Source organism: Stenella coeruleoalba (genome assembly GCF_951394435.1).
Source record: "Stenella coeruleoalba genome assembly, chromosome: 20".
Lineage (NCBI taxonomy): Eukaryota > Metazoa > Chordata > Mammalia > Artiodactyla > Delphinidae > Stenella > Stenella coeruleoalba.
In genome coordinates, this window is record NC_137166.1 from 18,421,176 (window position 1) to 18,447,561 (window position 26,386).

General features: G+C 43.8%; 1 protein-coding gene and 1 pseudogene across 6 annotated transcripts in view; one reads left to right on the forward strand and one right to left on the reverse strand.

Annotated features, from left to right (window-relative positions):
• Positions 1-26,386, reverse strand: part of PRMT7 (protein arginine methyltransferase 7) — a 49,694-nt gene that overhangs the window by 22,956 nt on the left and 352 nt on the right. For 3 of the 5 annotated variants that reach the window (XM_079908564.1, XM_079908565.1, XM_079908566.1), the window contains exons 2-5: positions 22,724-22,899; positions 19,655-19,691; positions 8,488-8,637; positions 2,203-2,311 (exon numbers count right to left, since the gene is read on the reverse strand). In XM_079908564.1, the coding sequence (XP_079764690.1) occupies positions 2,203-2,311; positions 8,488-8,637; positions 19,655-19,691; positions 22,724-22,899 (472 nt within the window). The other 2 variants (XM_079908568.1, XM_079908567.1) reach the window with 2 other exon arrangements.
• On the forward strand, positions 4,909-7,405 carry LOC307179081 (ras GTPase-activating protein-binding protein 1-like; annotated as a pseudogene). Its single transcript has 2 exons — positions 4,909-6,347; positions 7,341-7,405. The product of its transcript is annotated as a ras GTPase-activating protein-binding protein 1-like (transcript).

Here is a 26,386-nt window from a genome sequence, read left to right on the forward strand (position 1 = left end):
TTGAGAGCCTGTTGAGTACTAATGTATAAGGGTACAGAGGGTGCAGGGGGAGCCAGAGGAGGGGCAGTTACCCCAGGTGCCTCAGAAGTCTTCACCAAATGACTGGATGAATGAATAAGTGCCACCCCAAGTTGGCTGCTACACGTCTCAGCATGTAATCCATCTCTGGGGAATAGGCAACAAACTCAGACGCCATTTTTTAAAAGGGCTCAGAACAGAAGCTTGGAAATATGCATTTGGGAGCAAAAAGGAAGCTGCAAAGGACAACCAAGACTGGGAGATGTCACTGATGCCTGGGAAGGGAGAGTTTTCAGAAGGACTCAATGGCAGAAGTACCAAAGCTGCAGTGTTTGTAAAGCAGGGAAAAGACCATCAGCCCGGGCAGTGAGGAAGCCACTTGTCAAGTTGAAGAAGTAGAAACAAAGTCCCACTTACAAGGGGTTAAGGACCAAGCAAAGCTGACAATCTACTCACTAAACAAATATGACTGAATTCTTTCATGTGCCAGGCCCTGTGCCAAGTTATGGAATGGAATTAATATTAATAAGACTACACAGTCCATGAGCTCAGGATGCTTCAGCTGTGTGGGGATACAGACATTAAATACATAATTACATAATTACTTCATTATTGCAGTCATAAGCACTACATAGAAAAATATTAAGAAACATAAGAGGGGGCTGGCGTGAACAACACACAGCCTGGAGGAGGCACAGGGCAGAGCACAGAGTGAGTGACACGGCAAAGGCTGCTCGGCAGGTGAGTCTCCGCTCTCTCAAGATCTCGGGCCAAAATGGAGTAACTGGGATCAGACTTATCCACCACCATAATCAACTAGAAAACCTTGCAAAACATATGAAACAAGTGGTTTTAGATGTTGAACAATGGGAAACAAAGTGACCCCTACTACTGCCCTGGCTTCCAGCCAGCAGGCACTTTCCAGACCATGGTACTCGGTACACAGAGTGAGAAGCCAAGCAAAGTGTCTTGCTGAATAAGGAGACAGCAAAGAGTTCAAGGGAGTGGAGGAGGCTACACTTCAGGGAGAGAGCCGGACAGGAAGTTACACAGAAAAAGGGCTTCAGAAATCTGCAGAGGGTTCCCCTCATGTCTCTTGCTGACTATATTCACACACACACAGGCTAAGTCTCTAGAAGGCCGGGCAAAGGATGACCATGTAGCTATAAGCTGAACAACTGCCAGAGCTCAGAGGACTAAGAAACATTCTAGTTCTGATTAGCCAGTGCCCAGGCATTCAGCAGAGACCCCAGAAAGGTCACACTGTACTAGTATGGCTAAAGCTTGCTTAGAACAAGGGTTCTCAATAGGGGGAGCTAGAGGAGCTTTCTCAATAGGAGAAAGCACACAGGCTTTCTCTAGTTGTGGGCTTTCTCTAGTTGTGGCAAGCGGGGGCTATTCTTCGTTGCGGTGCACAGGCTTCTCATTGCAGTGGCTTCACTTGTTGCGGAGCACGGGCTCTAGGTGCACAGGCTTCAGTAGTTGTTGCACACAGGCTCAGTAACTGGCTCACGGGCTCAGTAGTTGTGGTTCGCGGGGTCTAGAGCGCAGGCTCAGTAGTTGTTGCGCACGGGTTTAGTTGCTCCGTGGCATGTGGGATCTTCCTGGATCAGGGCTTGAACCTGTGTCCGCTGCATTGGCAGGTGGATTCTTAACCACTGTACCACCAGGGAAGTCCCCCTAGAAGCTTCTTGTCCACTGTGCTCTTCCAGTATCAGTGGCATGTGAAATGTTAGAAGTCTGATTCAAATTCCTAAACTATAAAAAATATTCTGAAAACCTGGAGAGACCGAGCTACACAGGCAAATCTCTCACACTGGATACTGAGACAGGATATCGGAACTAAGCAAACCTCTTTCTACTATCAACTTAGTTTTACTTCTATCTGATAAAACTCAAAATTCAGATAAATTTTGAATTCCAACTTGCTTAAGCAAAAGGTTTCATTTGTTTGCATCACCACTCTTATACTTGATTAGCTCTGGTTTACTCATTCCTGATTTGTTTTAACTAGTAGAGAAATAAACTAACAGAAAAGCAAAGTGCTTATCTTCAGATCAGCACATGGAGAGGCCCCAGTCTCTGTGATTACCTGGGTACATCTATTCCACAAACTGGAATAAACCTTTTCCTCTCTCCTACAAGAGCAAGTAAAGCTTTTGACACAGGATGTGTTGATCTTACCTGGCCCTATGGTCACCTCAGTGGAATGCTTGTTGATAATCTTAATCTTATCACTGAAGCCATTTTTCTCCACAATCTTTACAGCAGCATCAGCCATAGGTTTGAAAACCTAAAAATTAGAGACAAAACCCAAGTAAAAATGAGCAATAAATTAAATAACATCCTAAAACCCAAGATATGCCTTGATTCTGGTCCTATGACTTGTACTAAAAGAGGCCTACACTACAGAATTTCTTCCTGAATACACAAAATGTACCTTTGTTACCATTTGATACAGGCAAAATACTTCATTGGGCTGATTTGGGTTCAGTTGATAAATAAACAAGACTTCATCTATGTAACTTAAATACTTCTCCAAATGTGTGTCTTGGAAATGAATATAAAAGGATGAAATTCCGCTGGGTTTAACTTGCAGCTGGGCCTTCCCATTACATGCCAGGCACAGGAGGGATGCAGGGGGCTCCCAAGGAGGCTGCACTACCTAGTAAGGATGGCAGGTGCCAGTGCTATGCTAGAGGGAACCAGGAAGGGGACTTGCCTCACAAAACCATGATCTGTGAACTGGGACAGGAAGTGTATGCGCTCTCTAGAGGAAAGTGAGACTGTAACTGTAGTAGATGTTAAGTGTGAGCAGCAGGTTACTCTCCTGCTCAAAACTGTCTCAAATCCCTACTGCTAGCAGAACACAGCCTATATTTTCTTACGGTATTTGAGGCCCTCCAAAATGTGGACCACCTTACTTTACCCAGCCTTACTCCCCTCCCACACCCTCCACCGGATACACACATACACACACACAACCAACGCTACAGCCACGCGGATGTCCTCATTGTGCAGGAGGCAAGCCTGAGCTTTCCCTGCCCTACTCCCACCTGCAAGCAAACCCAACTTTCCAGGGCAGCACAAATCCCCCCCAACAGAAGTCTTCCCTGAACCCTTCACATGTCCCTAAACATAAGTTTCTCCAACTCTTACTTTCCAGCCTGCCCAACTTAGATTGCACAGCTCCAACCACGTCACTGCATAAAACATACAGATGCACATGCGGCCACACACAGAGAAAGGAAATTTTTGAAAATGATAAAGTGCCTGGTCACGATGACAAGATTTCCATTTTTTTCTAAGACCTTTTCTGCATCACCCATATTTTCTGCCGTGATCACGTATTTCTTTTATTATAGTCAAAAGGGAAATGCTATATTCTTCTATAAAGAATGCATATGTGCTCAGCTAGGAAAAAAAAATCTTCACAATCTGTTTCAAATTATTTCTAGTCTCTGGCTTGATGGTTTTGATGTATTCATAGTTTGAGGGCCTCAAACCCTCAGTTCTCACCTATCAGTTTACCTCCACCCCAGAAGTATCACAAGCTCACACCATCCTCTCAGCCCTCCTGCCTCCTGACTTATCATTCATCTCTTCCACTGACCCTTCAGGCTCTGTCATTCACAGCCTCCTCCTCAGCCACCAAGAACTCAAGAACTCACCCCAAACACTATCTGGAATGAACACTGAAGCTGACTTCCCAACATCAATCTGTGTCCTCTCCTGGCCCTCAAATCAGTTTGGGGAACTGACCTTCTTTCAAGTGGTGCATCTGTCTGGTCTAAGGTCAATGAGGTAAGTTAAATGGCATTTAACCTTATTCTGGCCAATGATACCTAAAGAGAAGTCTGCTAGAGATGCCTAGAAAGTTCTTTTTGCCCTTAAAAAGGAGAAAGAAAGAGAGGAAGCCAGGACCATGCTTTGTTTTCAAGGCATTTGCCACAGAAATCACTGTAACCAATGCACCTTCCCTAAATATTCCTTCCTTTTCAAATGTACTAAAAGAGAAGCCTACAGTCAATGTCTGTGATTTCTTATATTCCATCCATTCCTCAACCTTACTCTCCTGAAAATATCACCTAAAGGGGGGTCACCAATAACCTCCTCGCTGCCAACCCACAGCTTTCTCAGTCCTCATCCTGCTCAATTTCTACACCTGCGCTAATACAGTAGCCATATGTAGCTATTTAAATGTAAATGAAAACTGAATAAAATTCCAAAATTCAGTTCCTCAGGCCTACTAGTCACATTTCAAGTGCTCAGCAGCCACATGTGGCTAGGGACCAGCATACTGGCCAGTAGAGCCATAGAAGATTTTCAACATCAGAAAGTTCTGTCGGACAGTGCTGCTCTATAACATCCACACCGACTGACCACTCCCTCTTTCTCACGATTTCTATGCAGTCTGCCCTACCCTCTAGGGTCTCTTCGTGTCTGTCTGAACTTGACTTTATGGCCACTCTTCTTCCCTCAGCCCCCTGAACATAGGTGTGTTCCAAGGTCTGCTCTTTTCAGTGTACTCTCTCTCCGTGGACAGCCTCCTACACTGCCAGCTTCACCTGTCACATCTTTAGCAAGTGAGTCCCAAATCCACTATATATGCAACTCTCTCAAGGTTCAGACTTCCGTCTATAGGGACCAGCAGGTTCTCTCTCACTCTTTCTTCTGCACCTGTCTTTCCTGTTGCCATGCAGCTCAGGCAGAGCTGAAACCACAGGGCAATCCACAGACAAGAACAGAGGATCAAATAGGTAGTCACTAAAACCAAAACTGGGAGGCCACCATAAGATGTCAAGAATCAAATGGAAGAGGTCTGAGAGTCACAGGCGAGAGTAGCAAGAGAATTAGAAATCCAGGTAAGTGATGTAAAAATATGGAAAAACCTAAGAGTACAGTCCTACCAATTCTATCGAAAAGTATGTTCTCACCCTGTATTTTTAATTAGCAGTCCACATATATACTGGCTCCTGCCACAAGACCTGTCTCTCTCATACTCAACACGTCCAAAATGAAATGCATTGTCTTTCCTGCAAAGTAAGTTATCTTCCTCTGAGTTCCTCTTACCAGTCAATGGCATCCCTGCCTCCACCCCAGACACCCACACTAGAAAACTAACTCTCACATACATGCACACCCTGCCATCAAAGCTACCAATGTGGAGTCAGCACCGTATTAGGAACTAAAAAGACCAAGCTCCAGGTCTAGCTCTCCTACTTATTAACTGTGGGACTTACATCTTTAAACTCTATGGGTCTTAGTTTCTTCATTTACAAAGATAATAAAATCTAGTTGAGTTTTTTGTTTTTTGCCGTGCTGTGGAGCAGAGCTTGCTCCTCTCCCGCTCAGCCGTGCAGGCTGAATCGACCAAAGCAATGGTTATGGAGAAGCCTAGTCCCCTGCTGGTCAGGCGGGAATTTGTGAGACAGTATTACACACTGCTGAACCAGGCCCCAGACATGTTACACAGATTTTATGGAAAGAACTCTTCTTATGTCCATGCGGGATTGGATTCAAATGGAAAGCCAGCAGATGCAGTCTAGGGACAGAAAGAAATCCATAGGAAAGTGAAGTCACAAAACTTCACCAATTGCCACTCTAAGATCCGTCATGTTGATGCTCATGCCACTCTGAATGACCGTGTGGTGGTCCAGGTGATGGGCTTGCTCTCTAATAACACCCAGGCTTTAAGGAGATTCATGCAGACCTTTGTCCTTGCTCCTGAGAGCTCTACTGAAAATAAGTTCTATGTTCACAATGATATCTTCAGATACCAAGATGAGGTCTTTGGTGGCTTTGTCCCTGAGCCTGAGGAAGAATCTGAAGAAGTAGAGGAACCTGAAGAAAGACAGCAGACACCTGAGGTGGTACCTGATGATTCTGGAACTTTCTATGATCAAACTGTCAGCAATGACTTAGAAGAACATTTAGAAGAACCTGTTGCTGAACCAGAGCCTGATCCTGAACCAGAACCGGAGCAAGAACCTGTGTCTGAAGTCCAAGAGGAAAAGTCTGAGCCAGTACTGGAAGAAACTGCTCCTGAGGATGCTCAGAAGAGTTCTTCTCCAGCGCCTGCAGACATAGCCCAGACAGTGCAGAAGGACTTGAGAACCTTTTCTTGGACATCTGTGACCAGCAAGAACCTTCCACCCAGTGGAGCTATTCCAGTTACTGGGATACCACCTCATGCTGTTAAAGTACCAGCTTCACAGCCTCGTCCAGAGTCTAAGCCTCAATCTCAAATTCAATTCCACTGCAGAGGCCTCAGAAGGATCAAAGGGTTCAAGAACAGCGAATAAATGTTCCTCTCCAGGGCTTCCCTGGTGGCGCAGTGGTTGAGAGTCCGCCTGCCGATGCAGGGAACACGGGTTCGTGCCCTGGTCCGGGAAGATCCCACATGCTGCGGAGCGGCTGGGCCCGTGAGCCATGGCCGCTGAGCCTGCGCTTCCGGAGACTGTGCTCCACAACGGGAGAGGCCACAACAGTGAGAGGCCCGCGTACCGCAAAAAAAAAAAAAAACAAAAAAACGTAGATTTGTTCTATCAGGTTCAGAGTATGTTGGGAATTACAGAATCCCTCCTTTCATGCTGTATGTCTTGTGTTCATTTGTTATGCCTCACTCTGAAATTGAGTCTCAAACTGGAATGCCTTTGAGGTCAGATGCTTCTGTAGAGGTTCTTTGACCTCAATAGTTCAGCATTTGTATTAAGTTTTATTTCAGTGTCTCTTCAGAATCCTAGTCATAGCCCATAACAAAGAATGTAACTTTAATATTTGACTTTGCTGGTGTGCTTGAGTGTGCACTAGGTTTTTTTATTTAAATCACAGCCATATGGTAAATTTTCTATTTTGTTATGGTTCCCTTTTATTGGTGGGCATGCAGTGGGCGTTTCTTGGAAATAGTCAATTTTTATTAAAATGTTTCTGGAAGAAAATTAAAAAAAAGAAAAATCTATTTGAGTCTACACTGATTTCTTTTTATCAGCTCAAAGACTCCCACAAAGGCAAAGAAACGGCTCTTAATCAATTTAATGAAATCCTGAGGCAAGTGTACAGAATTGCACGCACCCGTGCACACACCCCTCTCAGGACTTTTATGGAGACCTGAAGCCCATTATTCTTACCTCAAGTTAAGAACACCTAACTCAAGATATTAGAGTTAAAAGTCTTTATTGAGACACTCAGGTCTTCCGGAGTCTAGCTATAATCCACCTTTCTGTGTTTTTCTACCATGACAACCCTCTGCCACAACTCTGGATGACACTTCCCCAAACACACCACGGTACTCCCTCAGCCTAAAATGCCTACCTTTCTAGACCATAAGCATGAGGGCCACCCTGTAAACAAGCAGTGGCGGGGGAGCTGGAAGGAGTCTGGGTAGAACACCCAGAATGCTGACCTCTACACTTCATGTGAGAAAGCAAAAAACTTCTATCTGTTTAAGCCACTGTTATTTTGGGACTTTGTTATCTGCAACTTAATCACCATATGAACCAAATTTTGTAGGGCAAAGTGCTTAAATACATGACCCCTTTCCCAAAAGCTTGGAAGAAAATACACCAAAATTTTAACAATGGTTAACTTTGAGTTAACACACTATTTTTATTTTATATTTACCAAATCTCGTATAAGGATATGTATTATTTACATTATCAGAAAAATAATATATGTTTAATGTTTTATTAAAGGAAAGAAATGGCAGACTGCGGAACTATTGGTAAATGTAGTAAGATGGCTGGCTCTGTGGGGACCTTTAAGGTAATCTCAACTTTGGTGCACATTCAAAAATCCCAATGCCCAGGCCATATCCCAGAATAATAATTAAAATGGGGGGCTTCCCTGGTGGTGCAGTGGTTGGGAGTCTGCCTGCCAATGCAGGGGACACGGGTTCGCACCCCGGTCTGGGAAGATCCCACATGCCGCGGAGCAACTGGGCCCGTGAGCCACAATTACTGAGCCTGCGCATCTGGAGCCTGTGCTCCGCAAGAGAGGCCGCGATAGTGAGAGGCCCGCGCACCGCGATGAAGAGTGGCCCCTGCTTGCCACAACTAGAGAAAGCCCTCGCACAGAAACAAAGACCCAACACAGCCATAAATAAATAAATAAATAAATAAATAAATAAATAAATAAATAAATAAATAATAATAATAATATCACCCCTGATTTAAAAAAAAAAAAATGGGTAGGTGGGGGGAGGACATGACAACGACTGACTAGACATTAGCTTTTTTAAATTTCCTCAGTGATTCTGACATGCAGCCAAGGCTGAGAACCACTGTTTTCAGGGAAGAAAATGAGCTCCTGGAGAAAGGAACTGTGTCTGATTCATCTCTGTGTTCTCCAAACCTGACCCTGTGCTTGGCATGGATGTCTGTCTGTGAACGAACAGATGGGCAGAGTGCAAGGGACACAAAGGACTTCCCACGTAGGACACAGGACACACATGTGAAGAGTGTGCCTCACCTCAATGGCATAGCAGAAGTCAGCACCAGCCGTGACAGCCATCATTGACAAGAGTCCTGTGCCAGTGCCAATGTCAAGAACCAAGGCCGTCTGTCCTTTGTCCTTCACCCTGCTCACAGCAGCCCGGATACCTTGGTAATATTTCATATTCTAAGAAAAAGGGAGAAACAGTTGTTATTTCATACCAGTTTTATAAATAAGTGCTTTGCGAAGTTCTGAAGTCATGGTTGGCAGCAGCAGTGTAAGTCATGACCCTATAACCTCTGTGACTTACACTGGCTGAGTTGGGCAGGCCTCCTGAGGCTCCAGGGGCACTGGGTCAACCTCTTAAATTAAGCGATGGTCTCTCCCCGTCACATCCACTCTTCTATACTCTGCTTAGACATGCTGGGGCTAGGGCTCTGCAAACTACATTCTCCTCTTTCCAGCTGTTAGGACTGGACAACAGGGGAACTAGAGGGTGACTGGAAGGTAGGAGAAAGCTTGTTCCTTCCCACATAAGGGCTCTCCTTGGGCCCTTCAGAGCTAGCAGCAGCACTCAAGCAGAAATTCCTCTCAGAGATCTGAGCACTAGCCTCACAGGAACTCTCCTCCACACATCTAGGTTCTGGAAACCCCAGTCTTCTCCCTTTGTGTCCCCAGCCCTAGGAAAGGGGACTGCTTTCTGCAATTACTGTCACTAGGCTACCCTGGTGCCTCCCAGTCCTCCCACACCTGTGTAACCAATTCCCTCTATTAAATTCCCTCTGTTGAAATATATAACATTGCTTTTGGTCTCCTCACTGGACTCTAATTCATACAGCTTCCTGGGCTAAAAAATATTTTCCTCTCACAAAATCATTTCTTCATTTTTAGTTCAGGTCCTTAGTAGCTTAAGCAGACACATTTTTTTCTCTATAACAGTTTGGCCGATTAAGTACCCTGACCCTTCTGTTGAAAATAACTAAAAATGATGGGGTAAATATATGTAAATCTGTTTAAATGCACTGATGACCTTGCCAAGTCAGTAAGCAATATTAAGAGGCCAAACATGGACTTCCCTGGTGGTCCAGTGGTTAAGAATCCACCTTCCAATGCAGGGGACATGGGTTCCTGGTCAGGGAACTAAGATCCCACATGCTGAGGGGCAACTAAGCCCATGCACTGCAACTACTGAGCACACGGGCCACAACTAGAGAGAAGCCCATGTGCCACAACGAAGATCCCACATGCCGCAACTAAGACCTGACGCAGCCATACATACATACATACATACATAAATATTAAAGAAGAAAAAGAGGCCAACACCTAGAAGTGGATTCACCTGAGTTGAGCCTTAAGATGACTCCCCTACCAGCTGACACCTTGATCACAGCCTATAAGAGACCCAGAGGCAGGGAACTCAAGCTAAGCTGAGTCCAGATTTCTGACCCACAAAAACTGTGAGACACGGACTTCCCTGGTGGCACAGTGGTTAAGAATCTGCCTGCCAATGCAGGGGGCACAGGTTCGAGCCCTGGTCCGGGAAGATCCCACATGCCATGAAGCAACTAAGCCCGCTGTGCCACAACTACTGAGCCTGCGCTCTAGAGCCCAAGAGTCACAACTATTGAGCCTGCATGCCACAACTACTGAAGCCTGCATGCCTAGAGCCCGTGCTCAACAAGACAAGCCACCACAATAAGAAGCCCATGCACCGCAATGAAGAGTAGCCCCTGCTCGCCGCAACTAGAGAAAGCCCACGCACAGCAACAAAGACACAAAGCAGCCAGAAATAAAATAAATTAATTAATTAAAAAAAAGTGAGATAACTCTTTAAGCCATTAAGTTTGGGGATAATTTGTTATGCAGTAGAAAATGAACTAATACAGGACTATATTTTGATATTTTGATACAGGACTGGTACCAAAAGGGCAATATTCTCTGACCACAGTACAATCAAGTTAGAAATTTCAATAACAAAAATGTAACTCAAGGGCTTCCCTGGTGGCACAGTGGTTGAGAGTCCGCCTGCTGATGCAGGGGACGCGGGTTCATGCCCCGGTCCAGGAGGATCCCACATGCCGCAGAGCAGCTGGGCCCGTGAGCCATGGCCGCTGGGCCTGCGAATCCGGAGTCTGTGCTCCGCAGCAGGAGAGGCCACAGCAGTGAGAGGCCCGCATACCTCAAAAAAAAAAAAAAAATGTAACTAAAGAAAAAAGATTTTTGAACCCTAAGAAATTTTAAACTCACAGGTAAAAGACTAAAGCAAAAGGGAATTAGAAAATATCTAGGGAGTTCCCTGGTGTCCTAGTGGTAAAGATTCTGGGCTTTCACTGCCATGGCCCAGGTTCAATCCCTGGTCAGGGAACTGAGATTCCACAAACTGCATGGCAAGGCCAAAAAACAAAATCAAACAAACAAAAAGAATGCAGATTTCTGCTGGGCCTGAGGTCTGCACTTGGTCTGCATTAAAAAAAAAATCTAGAATTGAGTAATTTTTTTAAAACTATATATCAAAACTCATGGGATGGCAAGAGCAATATTTGGAGAGAAATGCATTAAAAAAAGACAAAAGATGAGACAGGCATCCACCTAAAAAATTAGAAACAGGGCTGCAAAATAAACTCCAAATGAGTAGATGAATAAAAATAATAAAGAACAATAATCAATGAATTAGGAAACAAATATAAAACAGAAATCAATGAAGATAAAATTTAGTTATTTCAAAAGATTAAAAACTTGAAGAACCTCTGGTAAGACCAGTCCAAAAAAGAAACGGAAAAAAATGGTAAAGGAAGAAAAAGAAGTACAAGTAGCCAAAAACTGGGAATGAAGGGCGGGTGATGAGGTGGTGATATCAGTATATATGCTGCAGAGATTAAAGAGTCCACCAGGAGGGTACTTCCCTGGTGACGCAGTGGTTAAGAATCTGCCTGCCAATGCAGGGACATGGGTTTGATCCCTGGTTCGGGAAGATCCCACATGCCACAGAGCAACTAAGCCCATGTGCCACAACTACTGAAGCCCACGCGCCTAGAGCCCGTGCTCCACAACAAGAGAAGCCACCGCAATGAGAAGCCCACGCACCGCAATGAAGAGTAGCCCCGACTTGCCGCAACTGGAGAAAGCCCACGTGCAGCAACAAAGACCCAATGCAACCGAATAAGTAAATAAACAAAAGAGATTAAAGGATATTAAAAACAATCTTTAGCAAATAAATTCACCCAAAATCAGATGAAGTGAACATTATATTGGAGATTCTATCCAACACATTACAGCAAGAAAAAATGAAATAAGATCTAGATAGAAAGAAAGAAAATTATTATTAATCACATATGAGACGAGTGTGAAGAAAACCCAAAACACCTACAAATAATTATTAGAATTAAGAGAACTGAGAAAGATTACAGGATTCCAAATCAGTAAATAAAAAACAATTGAGGGCTTCCCTGGTGGCACAGTGGTTGGGAATCCGCCTGCCAATGCAGGGGACACAGGTTCAATCCCTGTTCTGGGAAGATCCCACATGCCGCGGAGCAGCTAAGCCCGTGCGCCACAGCTACTGAGACTGCGCTCTAGAGCCTGTGAGCCATAACTGCTGAAGCCCACGTGCCTAGAGCCCATGCTCCACGGTGAGAGAGGCCACCATAATGAGAAGCCTGTGCACCCCAACAGGGAGTGGCCCCCGCTCGCTGCAACTAGAGAAAGCCCACACACAGCAACGAAGACCCAATGCAGCCAAAAATAAATAAATAAATAAATTTATTTTAAAAAAAAAATTGAAATTCAGTATTATCAGCAATAGCTTTTTTTTTTTTTTTTTTTTTTTTTTTTGTGATACACGGGCCTCTCACTGCTGTGGCCTCTCCCGCCGCGGAGCACAGGCTCCGGACGCACAGGATCAGCGGCCATGGCTCACGGGCCCAGCCGCTCCGCAGCATGTGGGATCCTCCCGGACCAGGGCACGAACCCGTGTCCCCTGCATCGGCAAGCGGACTCTCAACCACTGCGCCACCAGGGAAGCCCAGCAATAGCTTTTAAACCCTTGGCAAAAGGAAGAATTTCTTAAATATGAGACAAAAAGCACCAGTCAATAAAGAAAATATAAGATAAATTTGACATTAAATTTAAGAACTTGTATTGTGGAAAAAACCCCACAAACTAAGAGACCAGCAATACATGTAACTGACAAATGGTTAGTACCCAGAATATATAAAGAATTCCTACAAATTACTAGGTCATAAAAGAGGAAACATGAATAGCCAATGAAAAATGAAAAAAGCTCACATTCAGCAGTGATCAGGGGAATGCAAATTAAAACTATAGTGAGAGACTAGTTCAATCCAACCAGATTGTCAAAGATGTAAAAACTGGTTAATACACAAGACATGAGAATGTAAACTGGCACTATTAGTTTGGAAAAGAATCTGACATTACCCATAGAGCTAGACACACCTGATGGCTGATGGCCAGCAATTCCATTCCCAGGTATACACACCCTAGAGAAAAATAAGCGTATGCACCAGAGTACAGTTACTGGAATGTTCCAGGTAGCACTACTTACAATAGAAGGAAGCTGGAAACAACGCCAAAGCCTATCAGCAGAAGAATGGGTAAGTAGTGATGTATTTACACAATGGAATCTGTATAGCAGTGAAAATGAATGAACTTACAGCTACATGCAAAATGGATGAATCTCAAAAACAATGCTGAGCAAAAAGACAAGTCACAAAGAATAAACACATTATGACTCCATTGTATAAAGTTCAAAAACAGGCAAAACTAAGAATTTATATTTTAAGGACATGTAGTAGGTGGTAAAACTATAAAGAAAAGCAAGAGAGTAACTGATACAAAATTCAAGACAGTGGAAACTTCTGGAAGGAGGAAAACAAATGCAATCAAGGAACACATAAGGAATTCCAAGTAATGGTAATGTTCCATTTCCTAAGCTGAGTAGTGAGTCTATGAGCATTTGTTTTATTATTCTTCTTTAAACTATACATATACATTTTATACTGTTTTGTGTGTCTATGTTATAACAAAAAGGTTCTTTTAAAGAATACGAATAGTACTAGAGTTTAAAATATCAAAGCCTTTAAAATAGTACTAGACTTAAAAAGAAAATGGAGTGATAATGTCAAAATTCTGAAGTGATTTCCAAACTAGAATCCAGCCTTAAGTGTGAGGATAGAATACAGAAGTTTTTGGACAAGCCAAGTCTCAAAAACCTTACTTCCCACAAACCCTCTCACAGGAAAGTGAGGAAGGATGAGCTTCACCAAAGAGGGAGGGAACCAAAGAGGAATACATGGGATGCAGGAAATGGAAGACCCAATAAAAAAAGAGGAATGAAGGAAGTCTACAGACAATAAACAAGAATCCCAGGACAACAGATACACAGCAGGTCTAGAAGGCACCCAGTCCAGACTGGAGCAGGGCAAAATGATCCCAGAGACAATCTCCAAGAAGACGAAACTGACAGAATAGCTGATTGTTTTGACCTTTCCTTCAGAAAGGAAAATTATACTACTGGGAGAAAGTTTGGGCATAAAAGGATGAGTACATAGAAAACAAAGCAAGGGAATTCCCTGGCAGTTCAGTGGTTAGGACTCCACGCTTTTACTGCCGAAGGCACGGGTTCGATCCCTAGTCGGGGAACTTAAGATCCTGCAAGCAGCAAGGCGTGGCCAAAAAGTAAAGAAAAAAAAGAAAACAAAGCAAAAATAAGATAATTATTAATAAAGTTATTCAAGAAAGAAAAAGCAATCAAAGTATATCGCATAGCTCAACTGTGAACAGTGTTTACACATGCCTAATAAAGTCAACATACAATCTTAACTAACATGAACATTTATGTGTTTACCTCATCACAACCCTTCAAAAGGAGGTATTATCGTTATCCCTATTTTACAGATGAGAAAACAGAGGCACAAAGAATCCTTGCCTACTGAAACACTGAATATCAATTTAGCAAAAATTATAACTACATTGGGACAAACAGAGAACGAGTGGGAAGGAGGAGCTGAAAGAATACCAAACTCTCAGCTCTCACAGTGGAAAGTCAATAGATAATAGTTATTTAGATCTGGAAGTAAACATAAAACAGCTCAAAGAAAAGAAATGAGGTTGCCTCTGAAGGTAACTATTAAAAGGTACTGTCTGGGGGATGATACACCAGGGTACTGCTTCTTTATTTATTTTTTAATAAATATATTTATTTATTTATTTATCTTTGGCTGCGTTGGGTCTTTGTTGCTGAGCGTGGGCTTTCTATAGTTGCAGTGAGCGGGGGCTACTCTTCGTTGTAGTGCCCGGGCTTATCATTGCAGTGGCTTCTCTTGTTGTGGAGCACGAGCTCTAGACGCACGGGCTTTAGTAGTTGTGGCTCGTGGGCTCTAGAGTGCAGGCTCAGTAGTTGTAGCTTATGGTCTTAGCTGCTCCGCGGTATGTGAGATCTTCCCGGACCAGGGCTCGAACCTGTGTCCCCTGCATTGGCAGGCGAGTTCTTAACCACTGCGCCACCAGGGAAGTCCCTTTTTTTCTTTTTTTTTTAAACAGCATGTTTTTGTATGTGTGTGTGTATTCTGTCTACCCAATTTTATTTTATTTATTTATTTATTAGAAATTATTTATTTTTTATTTATTTTTTGGCTGTGCTGGGTCTTTCCTGCTGCACGCAGGCTTTCTCTAATTGCAGCAAGCGGGGGCTACTCTTCGTTGCAGAGCGCGGGCTTCTCATTGTGGTAGCTTCTCTTGCTGTGGAGCACAGGCTCTAGGCGCACAGGCTCCAGTAGTTGTTGCACATGGGCTCAGCAGTTGTGGCGCACAGGCTTAGTTGCTCCGCGGCATATGGGATCTTCCCCGGACCAGGGCACAAACCTGTGTCCCCTGCATTGGCAGGCGGATTCTTAACCACTGCACCACCAGGGAAGCCCTGGGACTGCTATTTTTCACAATAAGCCTCACGGAAATATTTGACTCCTAAAGTAACTGCATTTATGCTTTGGATAAAATCAGTATGTCATTTTATGTTATGTGCTTTTTACCACGATGAAAGGAAAAAAAAGTTAAAAAAATCAGGATGGCAATTGTTAGAATTGTTGAACTAGGAAAATGAACATCAAATACACTATATCCCCAAAAAGCAGGAGGGCACAGTTTTCTTTGTGTAGCTGTACCTGTGGGGTAACAAGAAAGAGAGTGGGACTGGGAACTGGCCTGGGAGTTTCAGTGAGCTGATCACCTGAGAACCCTAATTAGCAGCACCCTCAACAGTAAACCAGGGCCTGCATATGTTCCAAATTAATAACACTCATTAAATTAGCTATCACTTTTTTTTTTTTTTTTGCTGTACGCGGACCTCTCACCGCTGCAGCCTCTCCCGTTGCGGAGCACAGGCTCCGGACGCGCAGGCCCAGCGGCCACAACTCACGGGCCCAGCCGCTCGGCAGCACGCGGGATCCTCCTGGACCGGGGCATGAACCCGTGTCCCCTGCATCGGCAGGCGGACTCTCAACCACGGCACCACCAGGGAAGCCCTAGCTATCACTTTTTAATTATCCAACTTTGAATCTAGAAAAATGGTGCAGATGAACCGGTTTGCAGGGCAGAAACAGAGACACAGATGTAGAGAACAAACATATGGACACCAAGAGGGGCAAGCGGCGGGGGGCTGGGTGTGGGGATGAATTGGGAGACGGGGATTGACATGTATACACTAATATGTATAAAATAGATAACTAATAAGAACCTGCTGTATATAAAATAAATAAAATTAATTATCCAACTTTAAAGCTACTATTGGAGCCCTCTTAAAAGGCAATTGGTAGTATCTATCAAGAGTCCTACCTAATGTTCAAAACCCTAGACCACACCAAAAGGTATTCAGATAGCAAATAAGCACATGAAACGATGTTTGACATCATTAGCCATTAGAAAAAATGGAAATTAAAACTACAAAGATAGGGACTTCCCTGGTGGCACAGTGGTTAAGAGTCTGTCTGCCAATGCAGGGGACACGAGTTCGAGCCCTGGTCCGGGAAGATCCCACATGCTGCAGAGCAGCTAAGCCCATGCGCCACAACTACTGAGCCTGCGCTCTAGAGCCCATGTGCCACAACTACTGAGCCCATGCACCCAGAGCTCGTGCACCGCAACGAAGAGTAGCTCCCACTCACCACAACTAGAGAAAGCCCGCGTGCAGCAACGAAGACCCAAGGTAGCCAAAAATAAATAAATAAATAAAAATTTTAAAAATGTATAAGAGGGCTTCCCTGGTGGCGCAGTGGTTGAGAGTCCGCCTGACGATGCAGAAGACACGGGTTCATGCCCCGGTCCAGGAAGATCCCACATGCCGCGGAGCGGCTGGGCCCGTGAGCCACGGCCGCTGAGCCTGCGCGTCCGGAGCCTGTGCTCCGCAACAGGAGAGGCCACAACAGTGAGAGGCCCGCGTACCGCAAAAAAAAAAAAAAAAAAAAAAAGTAGAACTGCTGGGTCTATATGTTAAGTGTACATTATTTAACTTTGTAGTTGTTTTTTTTTAAAATTTATTTATTTATTTTTGGCTGCCTTGGGTCTTCGTCACTGTGCGTGCTCTTTCTCTAGTCACGGCGAGCGGGGGCTACTCTTTGTTGCGGTTCACGGGCTTCTCACTACGGTGGTTTCTCTTGTCACGGAGCACGGGCTCTAGGCGCACGGGCTTCAGTAGTTGCGGCACTTGGGCTCAGTAGTTGTGGCACATGGGCTCTAGAGCGCAGGCTCAGTAGTTGTGGCGCACGGGCTTAGCTGCTCCGCGGCATGTGGGATCTTCCCAGACCAGGGCTCAAACCCGTGTCCCCTGCACTGGTAGGCAGACTCTTAACCACTGCACCACCAGGGAAGTCCCTCTTATACATTTTCTGAAAGAAATGAAAACATGTCCACACAAAGACTTATATGTGAACGTTCACAACAAAACTATTCAAAATACACAAAAACTGGAAACAATCCAAATGTCTGTTAATTGGTAAACAGATAAAACATGGTATATCCATATAATGGAGTATTACTCAGCAATAAAAAGGAATGGATATTGGGACTTCCCTGGAGGTCCAATGGTTAATACTCTGTGCTCCCAATGCAGGGGGCATGGGTTCAATCGGGGAACTAAGATCCCACATGCTACATAACATGGCCAAAAAAAAAAAAAGTAATGGATATTGACACATTCAACATGAATGACCCTCAAATGATGAATGAAGGGACAAAGACACATAAGACTATATATCATATCATTCCATTTAGATGAAATTTCTAGAAAAGGCAAAACTATAGAGACAGAAAACCTATCAGTGGTTGCCTGGCAGGCAGGGGCAACCAGGGATTTGGGTACCAGGATTGATTACAAACAAACAGGAAATAATTTTATGGGATAATGGAAGTGTTTTAAAACAACAACAGGACTCCCCTGGTGGCACAGTGGTTAGGAATCTGCGTGTTAATGCAGGGGACATGGGTTCTAGTCCTGGTCCAGGAAGATCCCACATGCCACGGGGCAACTAACCCGTGCGCCACAACTACTGAGCCTGTGCTATAGAGCCTGTGAGCCACAACTACCGAGCCTGCATGTCACAACTACTGAGCCTGCACGCCTAGAGCCCGTGCTCCACAATAAGAAAAGCCACTGCAATAAGAAGCCCGCGCACCACAACAAAGAGTAGCCCCCACTCACTGCAAGTAGAGAAAGCTCGCACGCAGTAACGAAGACCCAACGCAGCCAAAAAAATAAATAAATAATAAATAAATAAAACCTTACTAAAAAAAAAATAAAATAAAACAACAAAATGTGAGGCACCATGCAAAAGCATAGAGAAATATGTTTTTATTGACTCTGCCACTAACCAGCAACTTCTGACTCCATTTCCTCATGTGCAGAACCGGGGAGGGGAGAACAGAAGTTAGAGGTAAATAATGAAGAGTCAGGAATATTCCACCAAGGAGGTTGAATTTTACCTCAAAAGCAGGGACAGGCCACTGAAGGGTTTTAAACAGAGGAGTAACATGGTCAGATGGGCATTTCAGAAAGACCCCTTGGGCTGCTGTATAGAGGAAGGAGAAGAGGGACCAACGCCAGTAAATGACGGCTGAGCAGGCAATGGGGTTGAAAGAACCATAGGATTTGATGACCAACCAACTACAGGCTCAGATAAGGAAAAGGGCGCCATCTGGCTTGGCTGACCAGATGGATGACGATGCCATTTGCCCAAATCCCCTGGAAGCTGGGTCAAAAAGGACCCTCACTGGAGATGACACTAAAATCAGAGAGGCTCACAGGCCCATGAGTCCAAGAAGACCATTAAACTAGAAAGGATTAGTCAAAAGCTGGGAACAATATTTGTTCCACATTCTGTAATTCCCCAACAGCTCAGCAAAGGCACTCAAATATTTGACGAAAATTAGAGAGGCACCTAGCCCCTCCCATGGAGCCTACACACTAATGGTGCTGAAGGAGGTCCTTCTGTCATAGTGTTACCAAGAAGTAGGCAAGCTGAGCAGTTAACCAGGGCTGGGTCAAGGAGACACCACACAGCCTCATGACGAGCCCTGCCATGTTCCCTGATCTTTCTGCAGTGCACTGCTCAGTTTTTAAGTGTGGCCCTGCATCCTTCTCCTTCAAGCCTCCCAATTTCTGAACCATCTGGATGAGGCTGACTAGTCAAGCACTCTGGTAGACAAGGAAATCCTGGGTTGCTAGCCATCATAAGACCAGAACTGTTAACATTTACTCAAACAGACAAAGAAAACTCAGATGAAACAAAGGACAAAAGCTGAAATGTAATTCTGCAGTGAAAGCCAAATATGCTTTACAAAATACAGTCTGCAGTGACCTCTAGAGATTTTATTTTAAAATTACAAACTGACTATACGAGGTAAAACTGTGTAATCAAAGTATTTTTATCTAGAGATCATGGAAATCAGTTAGTATGGCCCACTCACTGTAAATTCTAATAAATGAGGTCTGCAGAGGTCCCATGTTTTCTCCAAGGTCACGCTCAAGTCAATAACAGAGCAGGAAGTAGGACCCAGCTTCCTGATTTCCCAACCACTACACCGTACTGCCTCTCTGCATCATTCTAACATCATGCCTCTGGGGGAAGTTTTTAACCTTCTTGTAATGGAAGGTTTCAAACACCACATAAAGATAACAGTTTCCTTCTACACTTACCCTGTCTTTGTCATGCAGCATATCAGCATAGGATGACCTAAAAGAATAAAAAGACAGGTCAGAAACTTCTGCTAATAATGATAAACATCAACATATGAGAATATTTACATATATAAATATATTCTTTTATCAGATGGAACAAATATCCAGGCCCATTTTAAACTATTTTAATAGAGCTATAAGCTGTCATTCTCCTGTACTGCAGAAAAAAATCTCAGAGACAGATGTTTATTTTCAGTAAAGAATCTCAGACTAAAAATGCTGATAGTTAGGCCTGTCACAGTAATTCCATAGTCCTAGCATACTGATCATGTTGTACATCATACGATTTTTTCCTCAGGAACAACTCAGATGTGTCCAATACTTTACATAATCTTGCATACATTTGTACATTGGGATGATCACAGATGTAACACTGGGGAGAGGAATCGGGGAAAGGGAAAGTATATGCCTGCTGTATATGTGAAGGGTATCATGCCTGGCACTTTCCCTTGGTTGTCATCAGGGACAATGAAGAAGCATTCACCAAACTACAGGGAGGAGAGCTGCTTATCCATATTTTCTATTGTAGTAATTCAAAAACTTGAAAAATCTCTGGCAGGGTCAGGATAAGCCCCCAGAACTCAACAGGCTCAGCCCAAAGATGCTTTCTGAGAATTCCAGGTGAGAGTTAAAGCACTCTCATTAAACAGAGGACCTCCAGCTTTGGGTCAACATCAGAATTAATGAAGAGCTTATTTTACATGCAGATTCCCACAATACACACAAAGAGCTTCTGATCTAGAAGATGGAGCTGGAGTCTGGAAATCTGCACTTGAACTGGTGCTCCAGGTAACTGTGACACAGGTATTTCATACTCTACATTTTGAGGAACACTGCACCAAATGCAAAGGCTTCTTTTTTTTTTAATGGCATACCAAGGTTTTGAACTCACCTGCGAGTGTTTAGTTGAAATCTGGTCCTTTCTACTTTTCTCCACCTTTTTTTTTTTTTTTTTTTTTTTTTTTTTTTTTTTTTGCGGTACGTGGGCCTCTCACTGCTGTGGCCTCTTCCGTTGCAGAGCATAGGCTCCGGACGTGCAGGCTCAGCAGCTGTGGCTCACGGGCCCAGCCGCTCTGCGGCATGTGGGACCTTCCCGGACCGGGGCACGAACCCGTGTCCCCTGCATCGGCAGGCGGACTCGCAACCACTGCGCCACCAGGGAAGCCCCTCTCCACCTTTTAAGGGGCATTTTCACTCCCCCATCTTCCCTGCCTCACCACCCACTCACTCCCCTGACTCCACTGACATCACTCTTCCTAAGCACCACCAGCTCACTCACATCATTAACATCCAGGATTTCTCTGACCCTGCTGGACACTCCCTCTTCCTGAAACGTTCTCTTCCTTTCTACTCTCTGGCCATGCCCTCCTGGTTGTCTTGCCTCGTCAGCTATTCCAGGATTCCTTCTCTAGTCCTCTACCTTTCACATTCTACACAATCTCTGAAACCCTGCAATCTCTTCCAGTTTCAACTCTAACAACTGCAAACTGTCTCCAGACCCATATTTATCTGCCCAGTGGCATTTCCATCTGGATGTCCAAAGCCAGATACCTAATCTTCATCACCCCAACAACACCCATTCCTCCTGTGTTCTTCTCAAGCAACAAGAGTTCCATCTACCTAGTCACTCTAACCAGAAATCTTGGTGCTTACTTCATTTTCTCTCTCTCCTTCCATCACTGCATCCAATGAGTTACGAAACTCAAGCTCTCTCAAAGCTTTTTCCTCCTCTCTCCACCTCCACTGTCTCAGCCTTGGGGTTGCAATATCCACCCAAATGCCCATATGGTTTTCACACCCTCCAACCCACTTTCCACACTGCTCTCAGGTTAATGTTCCAAAATGCAACCTAATCTTTTTTCTTCCCCATTTAACACCTCAATCACTCAGAAAATAACGTCCAAAATATTTAGAAAGAAAGTAATGTGTTTGAGCCCTTACTCTGTACCAGACATTGTACTTCATTCACTCATCAAATAACCCTAAGAAAAGGGTATTATATGATGAGATATACATATTGTTATACTGAGGTATATACTGTTATACTGTATATGAGGCATATATTACTACATTGATCCTGAGAGAAGTTTAGTAGCTTGGCTAACGTCAAGCTACTTGACGTTAAGAAGCCAAGTAGCTTAAGAAGTGGCTAAACTAGAACTTATACAATCAGGTTCCTCTTCCTGCATTTTGCTACCACCAATTACAACATGACCCCTGCCTACCTTTTCAGCATCCTCTCTCACTATAGCCCTAATTTTGCACCACACTCCAGCCACAATGACTTGCTAGCCATTCCTCAAACTAGCTCATCTGGAAGTTTGCACATAATCCCTGCTGCTCAGAAAGCAATCTCCCTCTCTTTAGATTTGGGAAATCATTCAAATATCACCCTCCCAGCCCAGTTGGTTCTTGCTGCTTCCATGTACTTTTGTGCCCATTTCCACTGACTTTTATCTCATGGTGTCATAGTTTTTTATATGTCTGTCTATTCCACAAAACTGCATGTTCTTTGAGGATGAGAACCTTATCTTTGTCATTTTGATATTCACAGCCTTAGCACGGTGTTATATGCACTTAATGATTGCTAAACAACAGTAACTCACTTACATACTTTTAAACATTCCTCCAAAGGAAAAAAAAAACCTCATTTTTTCCCACTTTTTCCATTAAAGAGAATTTAACTATATGATAAATGTGCCACCATTTCAGTGACGCAAGTAAATAATTAAACTTCATAAACTCGTCTACTACTACTGAACTTTGAGTCCTCTTTGGTCCACAAGACAGATCCTCGGGGACTCTGGTACAGCTGCCACAAAATGTCTGACTCTCCACACAGGCATAACTTTGCCTAACTCCCACACAAACCTACCTAGCTGAGCAGACCTGCTGGTGATCAACACCTGCCCTGATCAGAAGCACTGGGTGACAGCCTATTCCCCACTCAGACTAGATTCCAAGGCATCTGCTTTGAGATCAAGGGCCCCACCCAGCTGCAGCCAACTGTGGAAAAACCCTTGTTACCTTGCGATCTCCTGGTGGTAATCATAATGCTCATCCTCCTCCAGCCACTCCACAGATCCCGTGGTTGGGTTGGCCCGCCCACAGAAGACTTTCATGGTGCCAATTAGCTCCTCAGTTTTAGCATAGAAAGGCAGCCTTGCCAGCTGCTTGTAGACAGGTCTGATCGTCAGAAATCTCTTCAAATTGTAATGCCCAAAAATGTAGAGGAGAAAAAAAAAGAAACCAAGAAATAGACAAAAATGTCAGAGCCACTGAAAATATGTTAATCAGCATTTTAATCTTTCCAGCAGAGTTACTTGGTTTTATATTCAGCATATAACATCAAATACTATTAAGACAAAAACTCAGAAAGCTATCTGGGAACTTCAGCAGTCCTCAACGATTCCAATAGGGTCAAATGACCCTTACAGGTGCATCTGAGTACAGCCTCAGGTGAAGGCAGGTAAGAAGAGAAATAATGCAAAGGAAAGGGCTAGAAGGAAAGGAGAACACAAAGAGATCGATCAGGGTGGTGGTAAAGGAGTGTCACCAATACTGCCTCAGAAAGGTAAACACTTAGTTTAAGGAAAAATACAAAGAAAAAGCAATTCAAACCAACAAAGAAACCTCACCTGAACAAATAAATCAGAGCTATATGCAAACATGGCTAATCCCAGGAATATAACATTGAGCCAAAAAAGAAGCAAATCACAGAATACAAATGATTCCATTCATATGAAATTTATAACTATTCAACATAGAACAATATATTCTTCAGGGATCACACTAAAAAGCATGGCAGGAATGAGGATAGTGGTTACCTCTAAGAGGGAGGGGAAAAGGATGGAATCAACGAGGGCCACACAAGGGACTTCAAAAGTAACAGTATTGTTATTTTTCTAAAACTGGGTGGTGGGGGCTTCCCTGGTGGCGCAGTGGTTAAGAATCCGCCTGCCAATGCAGGGGACACGGGTTCAAGCCCTGGTCCGGGAAGATCCCACATGCCGCGGAACAACTAAGCCTGTGTGCCACAACTACCGAAGCCCGCGCGCCTAGAGCCAGTGCTCTGCAGCAAGAGAAGCCACTGCAATGAGAAGCCCGCGCACCACAACGAAGAGTAGCCCCTGCTCGCCACAACTACAGAAAGCCCGCACGGAGCAACGAAGATCCAACACAGCCAAGGTAAATAAATTTTTTTTAAAAAATTAAAAATTAAAAAACCCGGGTGGTGGGAATACAGGTGTCCATGATATTGTCATTCTTTATGCCTCACTATTTTTTATGATTACTTATCCACTCCATATTCAATTTTAAAAACAATTTACTTATCCACTCCATATTCAATTTTAAAAACAATTTTTAAAAACCTTTCTCCGTCTGAAAAAAAAACAAAGGCTTCAAATAAATGTCACCAGATGCATATCTTATATGGTCTGTTTCTCCAAAGGTATCTATTTCTGAGAGATAAACACCAAAGCTCGAAGTCTGAAAGTACTTCTCAGCAGATATGGCCTCTCATAGTGCCCTCCCTCTTACCATTCAGAAAACAGCAAGTGTTCCACACTCCCCTTCATTTCTTGATAAACACTGATCCATCATCAGGAAACCTTAGAAAGAATGCCTACTCCACAGGACCCTAAACATTCCTAAGGCATTTTACTGCCAAGAGTTACGTTCTTTTGAAGCTATCTAAACTAAGTAAACACTGAATTCTTATACTAGAGGATGGAGAACAATCTTTTCTGAAAAGACTCAGGCAGTCACTGGACTGGCTCAAAGTAGTCAATTTGTCCTTCAGTAAAACTCTACCTCTAACTCTACTTCAGCATGTCTAATCTCTAATTTAGTGGCTCTCAAGCTTTCTGACAACCCCAGTAAGAAATATGCTTTACCCTGAGACACAACATACACACACACATGTAAAGTTTCACGAAACAATACCTAGTCTTCCTGTAGGCAAAACCCTCTGATATAGTCCACTGTATGTAATTTTTATTTTTAATGCTGGTCACGATCCACTAAATTGATTTAATAACTCACCAAAGGGTTGCATCCTACAGTTTGAAAAGCGCTGCAACAATCAGCTCTGCACATCTCTGCTAATACTTATTATTAAAAGACAGAGTATCTAGAACTACCGTAATTTGTAATATGCTTTAGATAACCGTGTCCAACAAATGCTGTAGTAGACAAAAGTTTAAAAGATGGGTAGGATTTAGGTGGGTGAGAAGAGGGAGAAAGCACTTCACCAGATTAGAAAGGCTTAGACAATCATACACAGTGAACTAATCCATTTAGCTGAAGTTTCACTGAACAAGCGGTCAAACATGTTGGTGGGGTCCATGTTGTGAAGAGTCCTGAAACCCTTATCCTGTGGTCCACGTGGAATCAACCATAAAGTCACTTAAAGGTTAAGAGTATAGTAAAGAACTGTAATTTATAGAATTCCCTTTTCACCTATGATGTTGCAGAGGCTGTAACTAGGACCACAGTGTCTTTTCAGATCTGTAGAGAAGTCACTGGTTTCATATAAGTCTAAATAAATGCTTGAGGACAGGAACCATGTCCTGTAACCTCTCTGGGTGAACACTAAACATCTTCTATGGATGAATCTCTTCGTATTATTAGGACTTGTCCTCTCCAAGAAGGAGCCCATACTCCAGATTCAGGATACTCTAACCTCCTCCTCATTCTACAAGAGCTGGGAACTCACAGGGTTAATGGAAATCACCATGCCAAGCCCTAATTGCTTTACTAGTCAGATTTCAGAGCAGACGCCTGTCTGGTTCATTTATTCAAAATTTACTAGGCACCTTCTGTATGCCAGGCACTGTATTAGGACTAGAGAACTATCACAAACAATACAGAAGAGATCCTTGTCCTCCAGGAATTTACAGATCCTAATGGGGGAAAGAGAGTAAATATAAATATACAATTAAAGACTACCTGAGGGCAAGAAAGGAAATATACAGGACGCTATGAAAGAGAATAACAAAGTTATGGAAAGACTCTCTGAGGAAAAGAGCATCTAAGTGGAGGCCTACAGAATAACCCAGATTAAAAGCTGTGAAAGTGCAATGCTCATATTTCAGGAATCCTTACCCCAACTTTTCCAAGAAAAGGTCCTAAGATGTAAAGAACCAGGTGCAGAGTGACAAAAGCCTGAGTGACTGAAGCACTCTGAGCAGAAGAAATGATGGGCGACTAGGGGCGGGCTTCTGCAATGTCGGCTGCGGAAAGGTGTTTGGATTTTGTTCTAAATGCACTGGAAGCCACTCAAGGGTTTTAAGCAAAAGAATATCTACGTTGGATGTACGCTTTTACAGGGCCGCTCTGGCCAGTGTGTGGTAGGTAGACTGGTTTCCAACTACCGAGATTTCCAACTACTGAGAATACTGTGACTGGGAAATACCAGTGAGCCAGGGAACCGGGGCCCAGTCGGGGCGCGATGGCTGAATCTCCGTTAGGATTGCGACGCGGGTCTCTATTGCTGAAGGGAGGCACCAAGTACTATGATCCAGGTCCCGGCGGAGGTGCTCAGTCACAGGCCCAGCTAGAAGCAATGACCCGACTGGATGGCAGAGCCAGGGACCGCCTACAACCCCGCACTACCGCCGGCCCGGGAGCTCTGAGCAGCCCCATACGGATTCTAGAAAGTTCCTCCAGCGTCCCGAAGAGATGCGT